Source organism: Kwoniella newhampshirensis, chromosome 16 (assembly GCF_039105145.1).
Source record: "Kwoniella newhampshirensis strain CBS 13917 chromosome 16, whole genome shotgun sequence".
Taxonomy (NCBI): domain Eukaryota; kingdom Fungi; phylum Basidiomycota; class Tremellomycetes; order Tremellales; family Cryptococcaceae; genus Kwoniella; species Kwoniella newhampshirensis.
In genome coordinates, this window is record NC_089969.1 from 1 (window position 1) to 16,220 (window position 16,220).

Consider the following 16,220-nt stretch of genomic DNA (forward strand, 5'->3'; position numbering starts at 1 on the left):
CCCCTAACCCCCTAACCCCCAACCCCCTAACCCCAACCCCTAACCCCCTAACCCCTAACCCCTAACCCCCAACCCCTAACCCCTAACCCCTAACCCCTAACCCCCTAACCCCTAACCCCTAACCCCTAACCCCTAACCCCTAACCCCTAACCCCTAACCCCTAACCCCTAACCCCTAACCCCTAACCCCTAACCCCTAACCCCTAACCCCCTAACCCCTAACCCCTAACCCCTAACCCCTAACCCCCTAACCCCCTAACCCCTAACCCCTAACCCCTAACCCCTAACCCCTAACCCCTAACCCCTAACCCCCTAACCCCTAACCCCTAACCCCCTAACCCCTAACCCCTAACCCCTAACCCCTAACCCCTAACCCCTAACCCCTAACCCCTAACCCCTAACCCCTAACCCCTAACCCCTAACCCCTAACCCCTAACCCCTAACCCCCAAAATTTGTAATCTGGCTACTTTCGGATCAGATGATCCTAGGGAAGATGTCTACAGCGCCGACGCAGCGAGAGAAGCGATATCGCGTGAGATGGAGATCCTCAATACGGTACTAAGAAAGTACCGGGGATCATTCCTACCGAAGATACTTGGCAAATGGACCGGAGCGATGGCAATAAAGAGAGGGACGGTGAAGTTCGAGGCCCTGATGATGGAATATGCGGGGAGGCCAGTACTGGATGTATATGACATGTGAGTTCTACATTCGATTGATTAGTCAAGCCTCTCGCACGATGCTGACAAACACTTGAATTTCGACGATCAGCTTAGATCTCAGTCAGATTTCTCTGCAAATCAAGTGAGCGATTTTCTACATGATTCCTGACTGTTCTTCCTTCACTGCTCGTCAACAGGAACTTGACCCATAAAATCTCCATCCCCGCACACCTGTCTAGATCCTTTGATTGGTAAGAAAGATCGCTAACTCTTATCTCTTCTTTACCTCCTCCAGAAATTCGATTGTTCGAGCCTACGACCTTCTTCATTCCGAGCGTGTGGCCCACATTGACGTTCACCCCAGGCATATGACGCTCAAAAACGATCCTGACGCTCCCGGGGGACATAGGGTCTATCTCACCGACTTCGAAGGTGCTTGGCTTGCGCCCAGGGACGAAATCGGTGATCGGACGCTCAAGGAGGAACGAAAAACTGTCAGGAGCTTGCTTGGTCTCCCTCCGTCGTATACACCACCTCCTTTCGCTATCTGAGGAGACCCCTACTAGCAAAATCGTCAGCCAAAGCAAGCGGCAGAAAAGCGGCAGAACGGAGCTGTCAGCGTGTGGATGATGAGCTATACCTCACGTTCATTACTCGCAGGAAGAACTCGTTGCGAATTCCTGTGTGAGAATCACGAGAACGGTACGGACTGTCACACGTTTTGTCTCGTTTAGAGCTTGGTCGTGGAGCGGCGCTGTGCTCGCGAAGCCTATGCATAACCTGGATCCTTTCTCTACTCATACATCTTTATGGTGAAGAAGTTATCTACCTTGGATCGTCAAGCTTGCCACACTCCACCGATTCTTCAAGAGAAACCTCATCCTCCTCAATCCTGGTGCTGAGCTCCATCTCCCAGTCATCATGCCTCAAAGCGACCCCTCGAGTGTATGCCGGATGTGCGTTGAGTCGCATAGCGAGGCCCAATCCGCGACTGTTCTCACGTACGAGTGGATGCGGGACCTCCTCCGAAGGCTCGACCAAGAAGTTCTGTATCTGGTCAAAAGATACCTCCGAGTCATCACCACCATGAGCAGAATGGTCGTCGGTCCTTCAGCAATATGTTCTGTTAGCGTTGACGGTTTCAATGCCCAAGTGATTGCGCACCTACAGACGTGTGTGTGTCGACATCCCTTCGGAGTCTTCGCCGACTGAGTTGCTGGTTTGTGGTGACCCGTGAGGAGGCGTGAAGGTTACTTGATCGATAACAGATGAGCTGGGGCTCCAGAGACGTGATCCCAACCCGCGCAAGGCCAATCTCCTGCAACGTCGCTGACCAGATTTCAGTGAGACCTGTGCAGCTGCCTTCATGAGATCGGTTTGGATGTCTATCACAACGTCAGGCTGAGTAGCGTCGACGACGCAGGAAGAACGATAACCGTGTTTGGGAAAGGGAACCTGGACAGCTTTTAGGCCGTCCAGGGGCGGAGTATGGCTGAATGTCACAGAATGGTGGCGCTCGGAGAAAGTGCTGAGACCATTTTCACCGTCGGAGGCTGAAGGGGTAGATTGTTCGGAGCCAAAGTCGAGAAGAGCCAGAGCGGACCTATACCATTCGGGACTCTCAATGAGACTTGAAAGGGTCGCACCCGACGAGGGGAGCCGCGACTCGGACAGGCTGTGTGCTTCATTTTGATCTGGCAGGGGTCGGCGTATAGGAGGCAGGTGTCCATCGTCGGCGCCCACCGCCTTCAAAACCATCTGCTCGGAATCGAGATCTTGTGCGGAATGCGGTATGCTGTCATGACCAACAGCGGCAAAGTCATCATCGTTTGGAGACGGGTTGGTCGGTGTCTCAGTGACTACGTTCTGGACTGATAAATGCTTCTGACTGGTAAGGGATGCGAGGGAAGTCCTTGCTCGAAGCATGCCTGTGATCTCTCAGTCAATCCGAGTCCTTGGCAAAAACACCCTCGTAGGTTGACACTCACCGTTCTTGACAGACAGCAATGTAGTGCTGAACTTCTTGGACAGCTTCTGCCCTTGAGGACGCTCGAGGTCGACGGATGGAGATTGAGGTGACATTATGTCGATGCCAATCCACTCGTTGTCATCGATGTTATGTCCGTTGCTACGTCGTGTTGAAAAAGCTAGTTGTCAGCGGGATCTGCGAGCCATATGTGAGGTGAAGTGGATAGTTCACGTCGTCTCATGACAGACTATGTCCTCGAATTCTCCTTGGTCCAAGATAGATCGCATCGTTGATCGATTGACTCGATATGTCGAATGCACCGCAAGCAAGAAGGTGAAGAACAATAAACGAAAACTGCAAAGTGGGTGATGAAAACCTCCAAGTACCCTCCACTTTTTCACGGTGATTCTGTGTGGCGCCACATGATAGAAGAAAGTCTACTATTCATCGGAGTTTAACATAATCCCGATTCCCTCCAGGTTCCGACGCGTGACACTTTCAATCCGGAGTTTTTCAGATATTTCTTTTCTTCGTCTTTCTTTCTTTCCATCACATCGATTCCTTCGCCGTGCTTTGCATTTCAGCTGTAGCAGTTCATATCAGAGGCTTCACTCTGATACATTTACCCTTCACATACTTCTCTCCTTTACTGGATATGTCGGCCCAGCTGTCTGTCGCAAGCTCGGCACGAGTCCCGACACCCACTTCGTCGACTTTGACTCGAGGTCTGTCTCGGAGCGTCTCATCACTCAGCATTCGCGGTGCTAGAGGTGTCAAGTCCTTTTGCGATACGGGATCACGAGCGCCTTCGCCTGGCATGGCAAACGGTCGACGAGCTACACTCAACGTCCCCAGTGATGGCATTCAGGTTGCCCTTCTGTAAGTACTCCAAAGAGTACTTTGTCAGGTCGATTTGTGATGAGTTGAGCGGCCTGACCTTGGTTTCTAGCCGTCGAGACTACATTTCGAAGGAGATAGAGCTCGATCCTGATCTGTCCCAGATCCCACCGGCTTGGGAGACAGTCTACAACTCAACTGGGATAGCGGTTGGGCTGGGTCCGAAAGGTGATGCGAGCGGGATTGCGAATGGAGCTGTGGGGAGTGAGTAAAGTGTGGGATTACTCTTAATCATACTGAATCATACTGATCCTTCTACCAGACCACATTTTCGATGGCATCATCACTCCTCACGATGTCTACGATAGGTGTCTCACCTCACAGATCCATCGTACGTTGTGCTTTCGAGCCACAAACCGGTTATAACGAGGGTTATACTGACGCAGACACAGTGGCTACAACCCAGCCTACCCACATTGTAGTTTCGGCCTACGGTGCATCTGGAGTGGGTAAGACCTACCTCTTAGATGGGATGCGAGGGTCCAAGTCGAAGAACGTTCAAGAGGTCCCTGGTATCTTACAGTTGATCCTCGAGCAGCTCAGTATGGAGACTTCCACCGCCACACTGCTGGTTTCGGTCCTCGAATTCCAAGGGATGGCTTCCAACAGAGGGACCGTCAGAGATCTGGCTGCCATGTTTGCTTATGGTTCAACACCAAGTCGAAGGCCTTTATTCCCAGACCCACTTCAACTCGATAGCGAGGGTCATCTCACAGACGAGCGAGCGTGGCTAGCTCTTCCGACCGGAGAAATCAGGGCTCGTACTCTCACAACATTCCTCCACGCAATTATGGCTAACCGGATTGTCGAAAAAGAAGGCCAGAAGATGAGCTTGAATGTTGGGGGTGCCAGCTCTAGGTCTCAAACATTGATCAGCTTCGTGAGTACAGCTTTTTCCTGCGCCATCACTTTGTCTGCGAGTGTACCAGCTGGCTTGAACGCCTCCTCCGTGCTTTTCGTCGCTGATTTGAAGGTTCGCAGGCAATCTCCCTCAATGGAGCCGCTGTTGTTGCCTCCTGGCCCTCAATCCAAAAACTTCGTCCCAATCTAGCCTTCAAGGAGCACAAAGATACTGAGCCATTGTGCCGTGTCCGAGCCGGGACCATCTCTAAGGTTGTTGGAAAGGAATGGAGCTGTATCCACGTCATGGGTGAGTTCTTAGCCAGCTAGGCGGAAGCTCGATATCATCTTAAGTCGCCTTCATCAGACAATCCTGGAGTCGAGCCTTGGGCCAATTTCTCCGAGAACAACGAACGCATGCGAGCTAAATGGTTGTGCCTTGCGTAAGTCTGCCTGAATCTTTTTGGGCGAATGTTTGAACTAACTCCGCAACATGTCAGTGCAACGAACAGCGCCGACGCATTGAAGGTAGCTACGACTGCTATGACGGCCGAAGAAGTTTTTCGCCAGGCTCGCAAGGAAGCTTGGTGAGTTTACTGCTTGATCCCTCAAATAATGCTAATTGAAAGGTGCAAAACCGCCAGCACTACTGCCATTTACAATTCCTTGCGCTCGACCCCAAAGCTTATGGTGTTCTGCTTGTTCTCGCCTTTATTTGGTGACAATCACGAAGCGAGGAGGAAGCAGACCGCCGAATTGGCGAGAAAGTTTGCCAAGAATACAGGCATCGACTACTCGGTGAGTCTGCAGTGACTGCTTACATATTCATGAGCTTTGTGAGCGTAGACTGATCAGGAGACATGAAACTTCAGTCAATCACTCTACCTTTGACCGAGATCGAGCAACTCAAAAGCGAACTTCTCGAGGAAAAGTCCAAAATTGCCAAACTGGAGACACAGATCGCTGAGCTCAAAATTACTTTGGCTGACGTCCAACAAGCCGCAAGTGATAGCATCGAGACTTTGACTGTGGAGAACGGAGACTTGTCCTCGCAAAAGGAAGCTCTGCTCCTGCAGCTCAACGCCCTCACTCATCGTAGTGGCCAAGTTGACACCCACTATATCTCGGTCGATGACTCGTTTCCTTCTTCCGATTCTGACATCTCAACGGTCGACGAAGACTACAACCTGGCAACGCTGCAGTTCCCACCTGCTATCCACTCCTCGCGCCGTAAGTCGCGAAATGTTCACGTAACATCATTTCCAGATTACCACGGCTGATGAATCAGATTGACAGAGCTTCGAGACGAAAGTGCCCTGCACACTATACACGGTTTCGACGAGGAGAACTGAAGCCTAAAGTATGCCTTCCAGCTCCAAACGTCATCATTGGAGTTGATCGTTTCGCTTCCGTAGCATGGGAATTACATTGTAGATGGAGGCATGCATGTTGATATATCGATCTATTTTGGATGACCAAGCACTGAAGCTGGACCCTCTCGAAGCCGACTGTCACATTCACTGTGAGCGATAAGAGCGTTTAAGATCGATGGGGACTCGTACTAGTTCCGAAGGAGACAATGCTATTGCGTGGTTGTCGAATGCTCCTCAACGCGTACCTCTTTCAAAATATGGATGCCGCAAATATTGGCTTCGCATTGCATGACACAACACGTTTTACGCCTCACGTTTGAAATCCGTTCCGCCTCAGTTGGCCGTTCCGCCTCAGTCGATTCTTCGACTTCAAGTACCGTCTTTGTACGCGAGGACCGACTGCTGAGTGAGCACTGTAGCGGTTCCAGGCTAGCTATGGCGTTTATGCAAGGATATCAGTACACACAATGGTAGTAAGGTAATTGTTGGTGGCTATTAGAGGTGTATTTGAAAGAACTCTGATCTTCGTACAGCAGTCACATACTGACCGCTCTCCAACTTGTTCTCTTGCCCAGTCAGTGCTTTGCGACACCTTTCTGGTCCGCCTCTCTTTGTATTGTCACGGTCTTGGGTGACTTGACGCAGTTGCTGCGTGAAGTGTGCACCAATTCCGCTTCTGCTCACCTGAGCTAAATTGCCACACTGACAACGATGTTTAGGATATTGCTGGCATTCGCGTGATTCGAGAAGTATCCTGACCTCAAGGCATACTAATTGATTTCATCTTTTCGAAAAACGCTGAGTCACTGCGAGTGAAGCAGCTTGAACAAGCGGAAGAGGGGAAGAGATGATCATTCCAGAAAGAGCCGCAAGCCATTGTCCCTATCACGGGAATCGTTGTTTCCTTCGCGGTCTCAACGATGTCATGAGTTGTGACCGGTGACGGTGGCATACCTATGTGGGCCAACTGTTATCAGGACCCGAGCTCCTGGGATCCATCGAAATCCCAGCCAAGAATTTTGTGGCAGGCTCGATTGGATTTTTTGCAGGATTGTCTGTGGGCTTCCTTTCCTGGCATGCTAATGGTAACGGTGTGAATGCCTACATTCATGAAATAAACAACGAGGTTTGAAAAATCTGGAAACACCTTCAAGCAGGGGGCTACTGCAAATTGCAGGGCCACTTCAGCTAGCTCATGTCTTTCGAATCACATAACACAAAATCCTCTTTGAACGAGACATACGGCCTGCCCACTCACGTCGAGGTCGTGATAACGTCTGACGTCTGAGTTGGTAGTCTGAGCTATTCATCCCCATTCATGGCAAGCTTATTCGAGTAAGCTGCAACTAACGACAAGTCTGAAGGGCCTATCAATAAAGGTACTGCCGAAGCGATTATAAGGTAAAAATCTCACCCCCCCACACTTCCACTACCAGATTGCTGCCGCAGGAAAGCGAATGATCAACGTGTCTTGCATGCAACAACATCCCCCTTCCCTCGAAAGTGTTTTGGCATTTGATCATCAAATGTCCAGGTAACGTCCAATTGTTCAATGATGATGATCAACATTTCGCCGTACCAGCCTGGACCCCTCCTCTAAGTTACGTGAAGGTTCTCTTGTATGTTGAATGCGGAACCCAAGAGAAACCCTTCGACACTGTCTGAGATGATGCAAGACTCGCCTTTTCATTACCTTTAGCATGGCAAGGATATAAAAAAGCAGCTTCAACCTTCGACCAGATCTCCACTACGCCCTTCATCGAACATCCTGCAAGCTGCTCAATCTGCATGTACGATAAAACGGTGCTTTGTGTTCTGCTCCGACTGCCAAATATCTGCGAGAAGGAGACGGATATGAGCTCCATCGGCGTGCGCTCTAGTCGAGAACTCCTTCATAAGATTTCCCCCGTGAACCTCTGACAATCACGAATCGTATTCCGGTCAAGGGATTCGATGTTCAAGAACATAGGAGTACTTCAGATGCTTCCTTGGACAGCTCTACGTTTCAGTGCACTCCATTCACGTTGATCCAGGAGGTCTAAACCGTGCAGGTTAATATTCTGCCAACCTGGTTCATCTGGTGGTTCATTGTTATAAGCAGAAATCGCTCGCCACAAATCCATCACACCTGAGCCAGCGACTAAGTTACCAAAGTTATGATTGACGTATTCACAATTGTGGTAGAGACAGCTGTGAGAATCATTTCGACCATCACAACATAACTAGCCCGTGATCATATCGTAGGGGTGGATGGGGTATATCGAAAGACAAAATCGGCAGGACGTTCGTCGGCCAGTCTTGCCTTATTGCAAAGAGAATCACATCCGTCACAAACTGGAGTAACATTTAAAGTAATCTTGAAAAGCAAGTTGGCCTTTACCGAAGGTGTGACTACAACCTCTACCTAAAGGACATGGGCGACTGTTTTGGCCACGCCGAGGAGATGATCTCATGCCGGTCGGCAGATCTCTCGCACCCTCTAGTATAATTTTAGAACACTGTGAGGGCGGGATTGTCGCTGGGACATCACAGAATTACTCGGCTCAGAGCTCCGTTAGACTTGAAAGGCCTCACACTCCCTGTGTGTTCCGGTTTGAGCATCAACAATACAATCCGCATCTTCTCCTTCAGCACACTAGCATCTTCTCTTGGCCAATTCCTTCCTCCGCCGTGCACAATTTCTTCCTTTGACGCGTGCGTGCTTCATTCTTTCATCCGCTTCAAGAGGAGGTCATGGGTTTGCCAAATGCTTGTCTATTCTCAGAGACACCTCCCTTTACAGGTCGAAGTGTCGAATGTAAGAAAACGGAGGGTAGACCGCCAGAGGCTTGTTTTGTATCGGCGGCAACGGCTTCCTTCTAGAAAATGGCCATCACCGGGACCGCATCCAATCAATAAGGTCACGAACGAATCTTGACGTCTTGAGGCTGTGCGTTTGCGTTGAGGTGTGTTTTGGTCTGTCGAATGACGGGTGCAGTGCGGTAGGACATTGACCGAGTCTAAGGGCGTGTAGTGACTGGCAAAGAGGCGGGTATAACCTGTCAAGACGTATGAGAAGATGCTTGTTCGGGGTCGATCATCGGGATCCATGGAAATCACTGAGTATAGATCTATTCACCTGACAAGCTTCCTGTTCAGGACTGATGTGGGGTCATAGCTGAGGATCATTGTTTGCCCGCCGACAGGAAGGATCTCGCATCACGAAAGACGAATGAGAAAGGGAAAACACTGCCATGAGAATCCGAATTGAGACCTTGTCTTGGAATCTCCTAATTTTCAAGAAAAGTCCTGGTATCTTGTCACCTTCTTTTCAATGCCCACGTCCGTTGCACAGCCATTTCATATGACCTTTATAGCCATTTGGTCGATGGCAAGATGATTGACTGTTTGTCACCGATTTTGAGGCTCAATTCCACAACAAGCTAAAAGCGGAATAAGCCCGGATAGAACTTGGTACTCACTTTGAGGAGAGTCGCATGATTTCATGGCTTCACCGTGATCATACCTGAGCGGACAATTTGACTTTACCAATACAGATACAGTGGACAGGTGGTATACTTTGAGAAAGCTGTCATATGTGTCTGAGTTCAATCAACGGTTGGCGCAACAGATGCTGTCATTACAACAAAGTAACACGGCGGCTGCGAACGGCATCTTTGAGAAAACAGAGCGTTTGAAAGAAATCTAACCAAGAGAACTATCATATTTTCACTCTTGAGACTCGATGGCCAGGCCACTTCACATAATATGATGAGTAGAGCCTGCAATACTAAAGCCCGATACTGTAACTATCGGCGTGTTCTACGACTGGTCAGAACCGATCGCCACAAAGACATTGACGCGTTGTATGGGTGGATAGGCGCGTGTAGAACTCGACGATTTGGGTTCCCCTTGTGCGACGACACAGCCCTGTTAGGCGCGCCGTTGTCTCACCAACGTTTTGTTTACATTTCATCATTGTCTCTACAATCAATTCCTGTCCCGATACATCGTTTCAAAACAACTTTCTAGCATGGCTCGCAGCATACACTCCAGAGAGCGAATCGACCCCTTCCATGTCACTCCTCGCTCTGGCCGACGAGCTCGCATCGACTCTCATAACCCACGCAACAGATCCCAGCGTATCCGCTCACGTATTACCTGCCGAATCCCTGCCTCCTGCTCCTCCTCATCATCCTCCTCCTGCTCCTCCTCCCGTTCGCAAAAGCGCTCCGTATCTGCGGAGAAGCCATCTTCTCTCCCTGCAACCGTGGCAGCTCGCAAACCGTCTTCGTCTCATCGTTATCAGCTAGGAAAACCTCCGCCCGGGAAAGCTGCGCCTGGGACGCCTGACGAGAGTGAATCAGAGGATGAAGCTATGATTCTAGAAAGGGAGATGCAGAATGTTCGTGTAAGCGATGCGGAGGATAATCCGAGTACCAAACATGATCGTTCGAGCCACTCGAAGGCCTTCATAGACCAGCATAGAGAGAAGAGTGTTACCTTGGTGAAGAGAGGGGGTAGGAAGTCCATAAAGGGAAGGGAGAAAGAGATATCAAAGAAACGGACGAAGCTGGTGCGTTGAACTACACATTATTGAGGCTTCCTGTACACCTATATCATAGGCTGGCTGATGTGGCGACTAAGCTATCACACCTTTACATGAGCTTATTGAGGATCGCAGCAAAATCTCGCCATCCATTATCCCCACGTCTACCTCCAGCTACCCTACGCAGACTCCTGTCGTACGTGCCGACGGAATTCCTATCCTTGCCTCATATGTGTCGACAATGCTACGGGACGTAAGCTGGCATGTCACTCATGCGGTCAACACCCATGTACTTTCGAGAACTCTAGCTCAATTATGGTAAAGGTATCGGGGAAGGGAGAGGCACTGCTGAGGGGAAAGGAGATGCTAAGAGAAATGATTGAGGCGGGTGATACGCTGTTGGCTCGATTAGCCGAAAAACATGACGTTTTCACCTCAGGGGAAAATAATGCTGGCGTCGATGATTTGGACAAAGCACTCGTAGGAATGAGTCGCTTTTTGGAGGCTATGGAGACGGGCGAGATGCGTCTGATACGTGGTAGGAGATTGATCTGAGGTGAAGAGAAAGAGATCAGCCACGAGGATGTTGGTGCGATTCCACAGGAGTATGACAGCATGTATACGAAAGTTCATGAGATCTTAGCAAATTCGTGTCTCTACAAACGTACATCCGAGACACTTCAGTCGTCGACCTGGGTATGCGGACTTCCCCATACATTGTATGTAAAGTAAAGCGGGGCGAGGCGAAAGACTGATGGACAGACTGGCGAATCCGACAAGGCAGGCTCTCGGTCTACGTATCTGCTACATGCACTGAAGAAACATGAATGACTACTGGCTTACGTCCATACCCACCCCCATGACCACTCGATAGCATCGACGCAACCTCACACTCGTCGATGGCACGTATCACTTGTCCAACCCGAGCTGTCTTAGGGCTTGCCGGTTCATCGTACCCCAAGTTTGCCATTTCCGAATCAGATCTGTCAAGTCGTCGCTCAGCTTTCAGCGACCACGCTACATCAGCCGCTATACACGGGACGGTGGTCGTTCATCAAGAGATGAGATGCCATTACGAGGGATGGGATCAAGCGGGAGCAGGACTGGTAGCTAGGTCTGGTGAGGCCACTTCGACCCGAGCTTACCTCATTTGAACCAAGTGCTCCCGTGTTCGTCTGAGCGGCGGTGAGATGACTGCTGATCTCTTGATGACTGGTGCCAGTCGCCTCATCCCCGTCTTCGACACCCATTCCACCCCTCAACTCCTCACCCTGGTTCCGTTCCTCTACTTGCTCGCTTCCTCGATCCTGAGCCTCCTCCTCCGGAAGATCTCGTTTCAACCCGCCAAATGTACATTTCCTCTTCTTCCCTCTACATCGAACGCAGGTAGCGCTCAAGGATCCTTTGGTTCTGCCTGTCACGTATTGACATTCCGTCTCGCCGCCGTTGCGACATAAATCACATCGTTCCATTCCGGTGAGAAGTTCTTCCCTCTTCCAGTCAGGGTAATGTCGCTTGTAGGTAGACGAACGTATCCCATGTATGCTACTCGGCCCCGGAGAAGCTGAATCGGCGTAGCTGCTGAGACGCGCTCGGCTGATAGGGGATGAGCCAGTGGGTTTGGGATTTTCGGACGCAACACGGGCCGATAGGGACATTCGGTTGCAATCGGTTGTCGGTGAGTCGGGATAGGGATCCGGAGTGGTGGACTGCTCGTATGGAAGGGCGATCAGCGCTGAATCGCAGGACAAAAATACACTCACCGGCGCAGGGGACCCTAAGATTGGCAGATTGTCCTCGATTTCATAAAATAGGTGAGGGTCTGGTAAGTCAGTCATGAGGGTCAAAGACTGTTGAGCATCTATTCTTCCTGGTTCTGCAGACGACCTGGACTGTTCATGCCGACTTCCAGTCTGCGTGCCCATAAGCTTGAATTGCAGGCAGTCCACGATAGACTCACGACCTCGAGTGCACTTCGGACCCCGATATTCCTAGGTAGTTCCAACTCAGAGGGCGCCACAGGCGAAATAGGTGTTGCTGTCACCTAGTGTGATACAACGCATCAGCTTTCATGTGGGAAGATTGGGAGAGACGTGGAGGGGGCGTACAGTTTGTTGGTCACCTACTTCTGATGTAGGCACCTCATCGAACCATCTGGCACGAAAGGAGTCGTCTTCGCCCATCTGTTGCGGGGGAGGGATCATCAGTGTCGAGTAGATCTTATCAGAGGACTCGAGTGTGGAGTGGCTTGGTAGGTAAGTTCGGTGAAGGAACAAATGTTGGTGGGAACAGGGAGCCAGAGCGGAAGACGGATGTTAAGCTCACATGCACCGCTACACTGATGATCTCGTCGGACCTCTACAGCAACGAAGTCTCCATATCAGCTCGTTTCGATCGCTCTCGAGCGGCCTATCGCACTTACGCTTCCAGTCTCAAACCAATCCTTGACCGCAAAGGTCTGAGTCATGATATCCTGCGGCGTCGGACTCAGGTCGTTACGCCGTAACAGACAGGTGGACAGAGCTTCCGCGAACATCGTTTTCTTCTCCGGTGATGCGTTCCAGTACGAATACGGCAGAGTCAGGTATTGAGACTTGGATCTGCTCATATCCCCCACACGTGTCAGCCGCGGTACGATGATCAGCCAATCATATCGACCACTATGAGCAGGTACTCACGGTAGCCATAAGCCAAAGTAGACTCCTAGAACGACCTCAGATATTCTGACATCCGCGGATGCTAGCAACTCATGCCCTCCTTCTCCGACGATCTCTATAGGTACGTCCACAGGCGACTCGACTTTAATGCTCGTGGTCGCCACCGACGTTGCATGTCGCTTACGAGTGTCGGCCAGGTTCAACAGTCTGTCCAGAAGACTCTCAGTCCAGAACGCCACGTTCAGTTCCGTCCAACCCTCCAAAGAAGACTCGTATGAGTTGGTGAAAGAGCAAACCTTTTTGATGGACGGTTGCTGGGCCAATAAGGTTTCTGGTAGTTCACTATCCAGAGGTGGCTTCGGGAAAAGGAGACTTGTGGGCGTTTCTCGTAAGAGTAGAACTGGTGGGAGTGGAGTAGACATGATGCAAATAGACGATTTTGTTGAAAGAGATTGATTGAAGTGAAGAGATGTGAAGAGATGACGAAGAAGAAGAGAAGAAGGCGATGGAGGAACGCGTAGGTAACCCCCATGCGGAACGGTTTTAGGAGTGTGGCGCGGCGCGGAACCGATTTTGATGCCGTTCCGCTGAAATCTTGTCTGCCCACGCCCATATCTGGTACTCCTTGCGAATGTATTCGTCTCGTACGTTCTGTTGTGGAACGTCAGGCCAGCTCGATTTTTTCATGCGTCGCTCCCCCAGGTAAAAGATAGCTTGTGACCTGCATGAATGGCGATTTAACCATTTTGACCAACGTTACACCATTCCGCACCTGGCAAGCTGTGAACATGCTGTCAGTCCCTCCCGTTTAGTGGTATCAATGGGAATGAATCGACAAGCTTGCCTTCTTCCACCGTCCTTAGCAGCGCCACATTTTCCGTGGTTTAGGTGTCAACCCGATGTAAGGTATCGACCACGCATGTTGCTCCTGGGCTCTATAGAAGATGTCATTCCTTGTTGACAATCTGAGGTGTCCAACTCCGTCAAGCATCCACCCAATGCTGATATCCTCCTTCGAAGTGTGGGATGTTGGTATTGTACTCACCTATGTTTGTTGTTCCAGCGCTACATATAAAGTCAAACGGGAGAACTCGTTTTGCTCTCATCCACACCGAGTGAGAACATTCATATTGATACCGTGTGAATGACGTGGCAAAAGCATTCGCCACCCACCCGATCCGACGCGTCGTCCGTTTCAACTCACACAACTCGGCACTTTATCTTTTCCTTTTTCTTCCTTCTCAACTTATCATCTTTCAACTCACGAAACATGGTCAGTTGTCGCTTTTCTTCCCATATGATCACAGCACCATGAACGGCCCTCTCTCACACCCTTTCAACTCCACCTCCTACACCACCGATGCAAACGGCAACGTATGGGTCAAGGTCACCCCAAACGACACATACATTCCTCTCACATCATCCAACCCTTCGTTCTCCCTCAAACGCCCACGATTGGACTCCGAAACCGACTCATACCGTGAATATCATTCAGCAGCACTTCCTCACCCACTCGCAAGATCAGCCGGACCAAGTAGCGGTGACAAGGAGGGTTCCTTCAATCAATCCATGCCAATGACCGTGAGTAGCTTGTTTTCGTGTTAGTTAAAGTGCGTTCGGCTGCTAATGGTGCACGAGCAGCAGCAGCAGGAAGCATGGTTCATGAATCGAATTACCTTGCTTGAGGCGACAGTCAATACTCTCGAAGGGACCGTTCGCACGCTGCGCGCCGAGAACGAGACTTTACTCAACACCAACCGATCTCTTCGCGATACAGTTGCATCTTTGTCGAGTACATGCCTTAATTCGCTTCAACGACTTTCCTCAGCATCCGCTGTTATCGCCAGCAAAACTCACCAAGCCGATGGGCTGGAGGCGGTCAAGCGACTCCTTCGAAGCATCGCGCAGAAAGAGTCGGCCTGGCTCGAAGCATGGATCAAGGCTCAACGATGGATCGTCCAGCTGCTGCGCGATTTCCCCGATCAAGCTTGTCGCAAGCGAACTTTCCGGTATGCACCTCCTCTCCTTTCTGACGGTACTTTGGAGCTCGACAAGATCGGTCTCAGCTATCAGCTAGCACAGTGGGAGCAGAGCTTGGAGCGTGATGAAACGGGAAAGAGGAATCGACATTGCCTGATTTTGGGAGGTGCGACTGAGAGTGTGGAAGGATGCAGTGTGACCTTCCTCGATCTCGTCAAGATCCTCATCGAAGGCGATACGAGCTGGACTGTCCCTATCAAGCTCCCCCACGACACCACTATCACTTCCATCCTATTGCATCGTCTCCGCACGGCATTGTTAGTGTCTCACAAGGAAGGGGAGGGGCTGGATCGATTCGTGCTTCCGCGACCTATATTCTCAGTCCGACTTCGCCCGCATCACCTTTCAGGCCAGGAGGTCCAGGAAGCAGTCGAGGCAATCAATGCATCTGCAACATTCCCTGGCGATATCGCTAGCGATAAACACTCTATCCCAGCTGTCGCATCGCCCATTCGAATCAATATCGGTGCAGAGAGTTCAGCGACGATAGCCATCGGGTGGTGCGTCATCAACAACAAAGCGGTCGGATTTGCGATCTTATCATCGGTCAAAAGAGTTGTTGTATTTGACTCGAGTCAGTGGGACGAGGATCATATCATGAGGGTGTTTGGCGGAATATTGGTGACTTTGGGTGCTACTGACATAGAGAAATGGAAGGGGGAGGTGGTCGTCTGTGTGAGTAGTTCTGACCTCCTCTGTCCGTCACTTGAAGGTGGTCTCTGATACACAAAGCGGCGAATAGTGCGACCCCGCCAACAAACCTACGAATACCGATGCGCTTGTTGTCTTCATCCTCCATACCCTCATCTCGTACGACTCCTCCACTTCGCCCATTCCCGAGACTTACCTTTCCTGCCTCAATGGTGTTCTGGCCAGAGCACGAGAGGAAGCAGAGTTCAGTGAGAGGACTGCGATAGGATATGCGACCGCGATCTGGACGCAGCTTGAATTGGTGGACAAGCTGGTTGCATGGACAGTGGAAGGATAAGCGGATCAGAGCACGGGGAGAATGCTTTATAGATGAACTCGTGGCGAGTCTGAGTGCGAGCGATTCGAAGAGCTTTTCTTATACTGATACAAGAAATTTTTTATGCATGATGTGACATGATCCCAAGTGCCGAGGAGACATGAACGAGCTTCCGCAATTGGCGACCTTTCGCGGACCGAAAGGTGCTGAGATACATAGCCATCTCCGAAATCTCCTCATCAAGTCTCAGTCTCCTTTGGAAGTCTGTACACCTCTGGAACACTGTG

General features: G+C 50.6%; 4 protein-coding genes across 4 annotated transcripts; 2 read left to right on the plus strand and 2 right to left on the minus strand.

The window, feature by feature from the left end:
- Positions 1–1,487: 1,487 nt before the first annotated feature.
- Positions 1,488–2,744, minus strand: IAR55_007204 (uncharacterized protein; the record flags this gene model as incomplete). The annotated part of the gene is made up of 3 exons (XM_066950277.1): positions 1,488–1,770; positions 1,831–2,590; positions 2,651–2,744. 3 exons carry the CDS (start codon positions 2,742–2,744, stop codon positions 1,488–1,490), a joined length of 1,137 nt encoding a protein of 378 aa, XP_066799242.1.
- Positions 2,745–3,286: 542 nt separating this feature from the next.
- On the plus strand, positions 3,287–5,720 carry IAR55_007205 (uncharacterized protein; the record flags this gene model as incomplete). Its single annotated transcript, XM_066950278.1, has 10 exons — positions 3,287–3,510; positions 3,581–3,732; positions 3,791–3,859; positions 3,921–4,408; positions 4,510–4,678; positions 4,736–4,811; positions 4,869–4,955; positions 5,013–5,166; positions 5,241–5,598; positions 5,665–5,720. The coding sequence occupies 10 exons, from the start codon at positions 3,287–3,289 to the stop codon at positions 5,718–5,720; spliced, it is 1,833 nt and encodes a 610-aa protein (XP_066799243.1).
- Positions 5,721–11,178: 5,458 nt separating this feature from the next.
- IAR55_007206 (uncharacterized protein) lies at positions 11,179–13,348 on the minus strand (the record flags this gene model as incomplete). The annotated part of the gene is made up of 8 exons (XM_066950279.1): positions 11,179–11,271; positions 11,415–11,978; positions 12,033–12,182; positions 12,230–12,313; positions 12,396–12,452; positions 12,595–12,627; positions 12,692–12,869; positions 12,948–13,348. The coding sequence occupies 8 exons, from the start codon at positions 13,346–13,348 to the stop codon at positions 11,179–11,181; spliced, it is 1,560 nt and encodes a 519-aa protein (XP_066799244.1).
- Positions 13,349–14,237: 889 nt separating this feature from the next.
- On the plus strand, positions 14,238–15,954 carry IAR55_007207 (uncharacterized protein; the record flags this gene model as incomplete). Its single annotated transcript, XM_066950280.1, has 3 exons — positions 14,238–14,507; positions 14,568–15,641; positions 15,709–15,954. 3 exons carry the CDS (start codon positions 14,238–14,240, stop codon positions 15,952–15,954), a joined length of 1,590 nt encoding a protein of 529 aa, XP_066799245.1.
- Between the last annotated feature and the right edge of the window lie 266 nt (positions 15,955–16,220).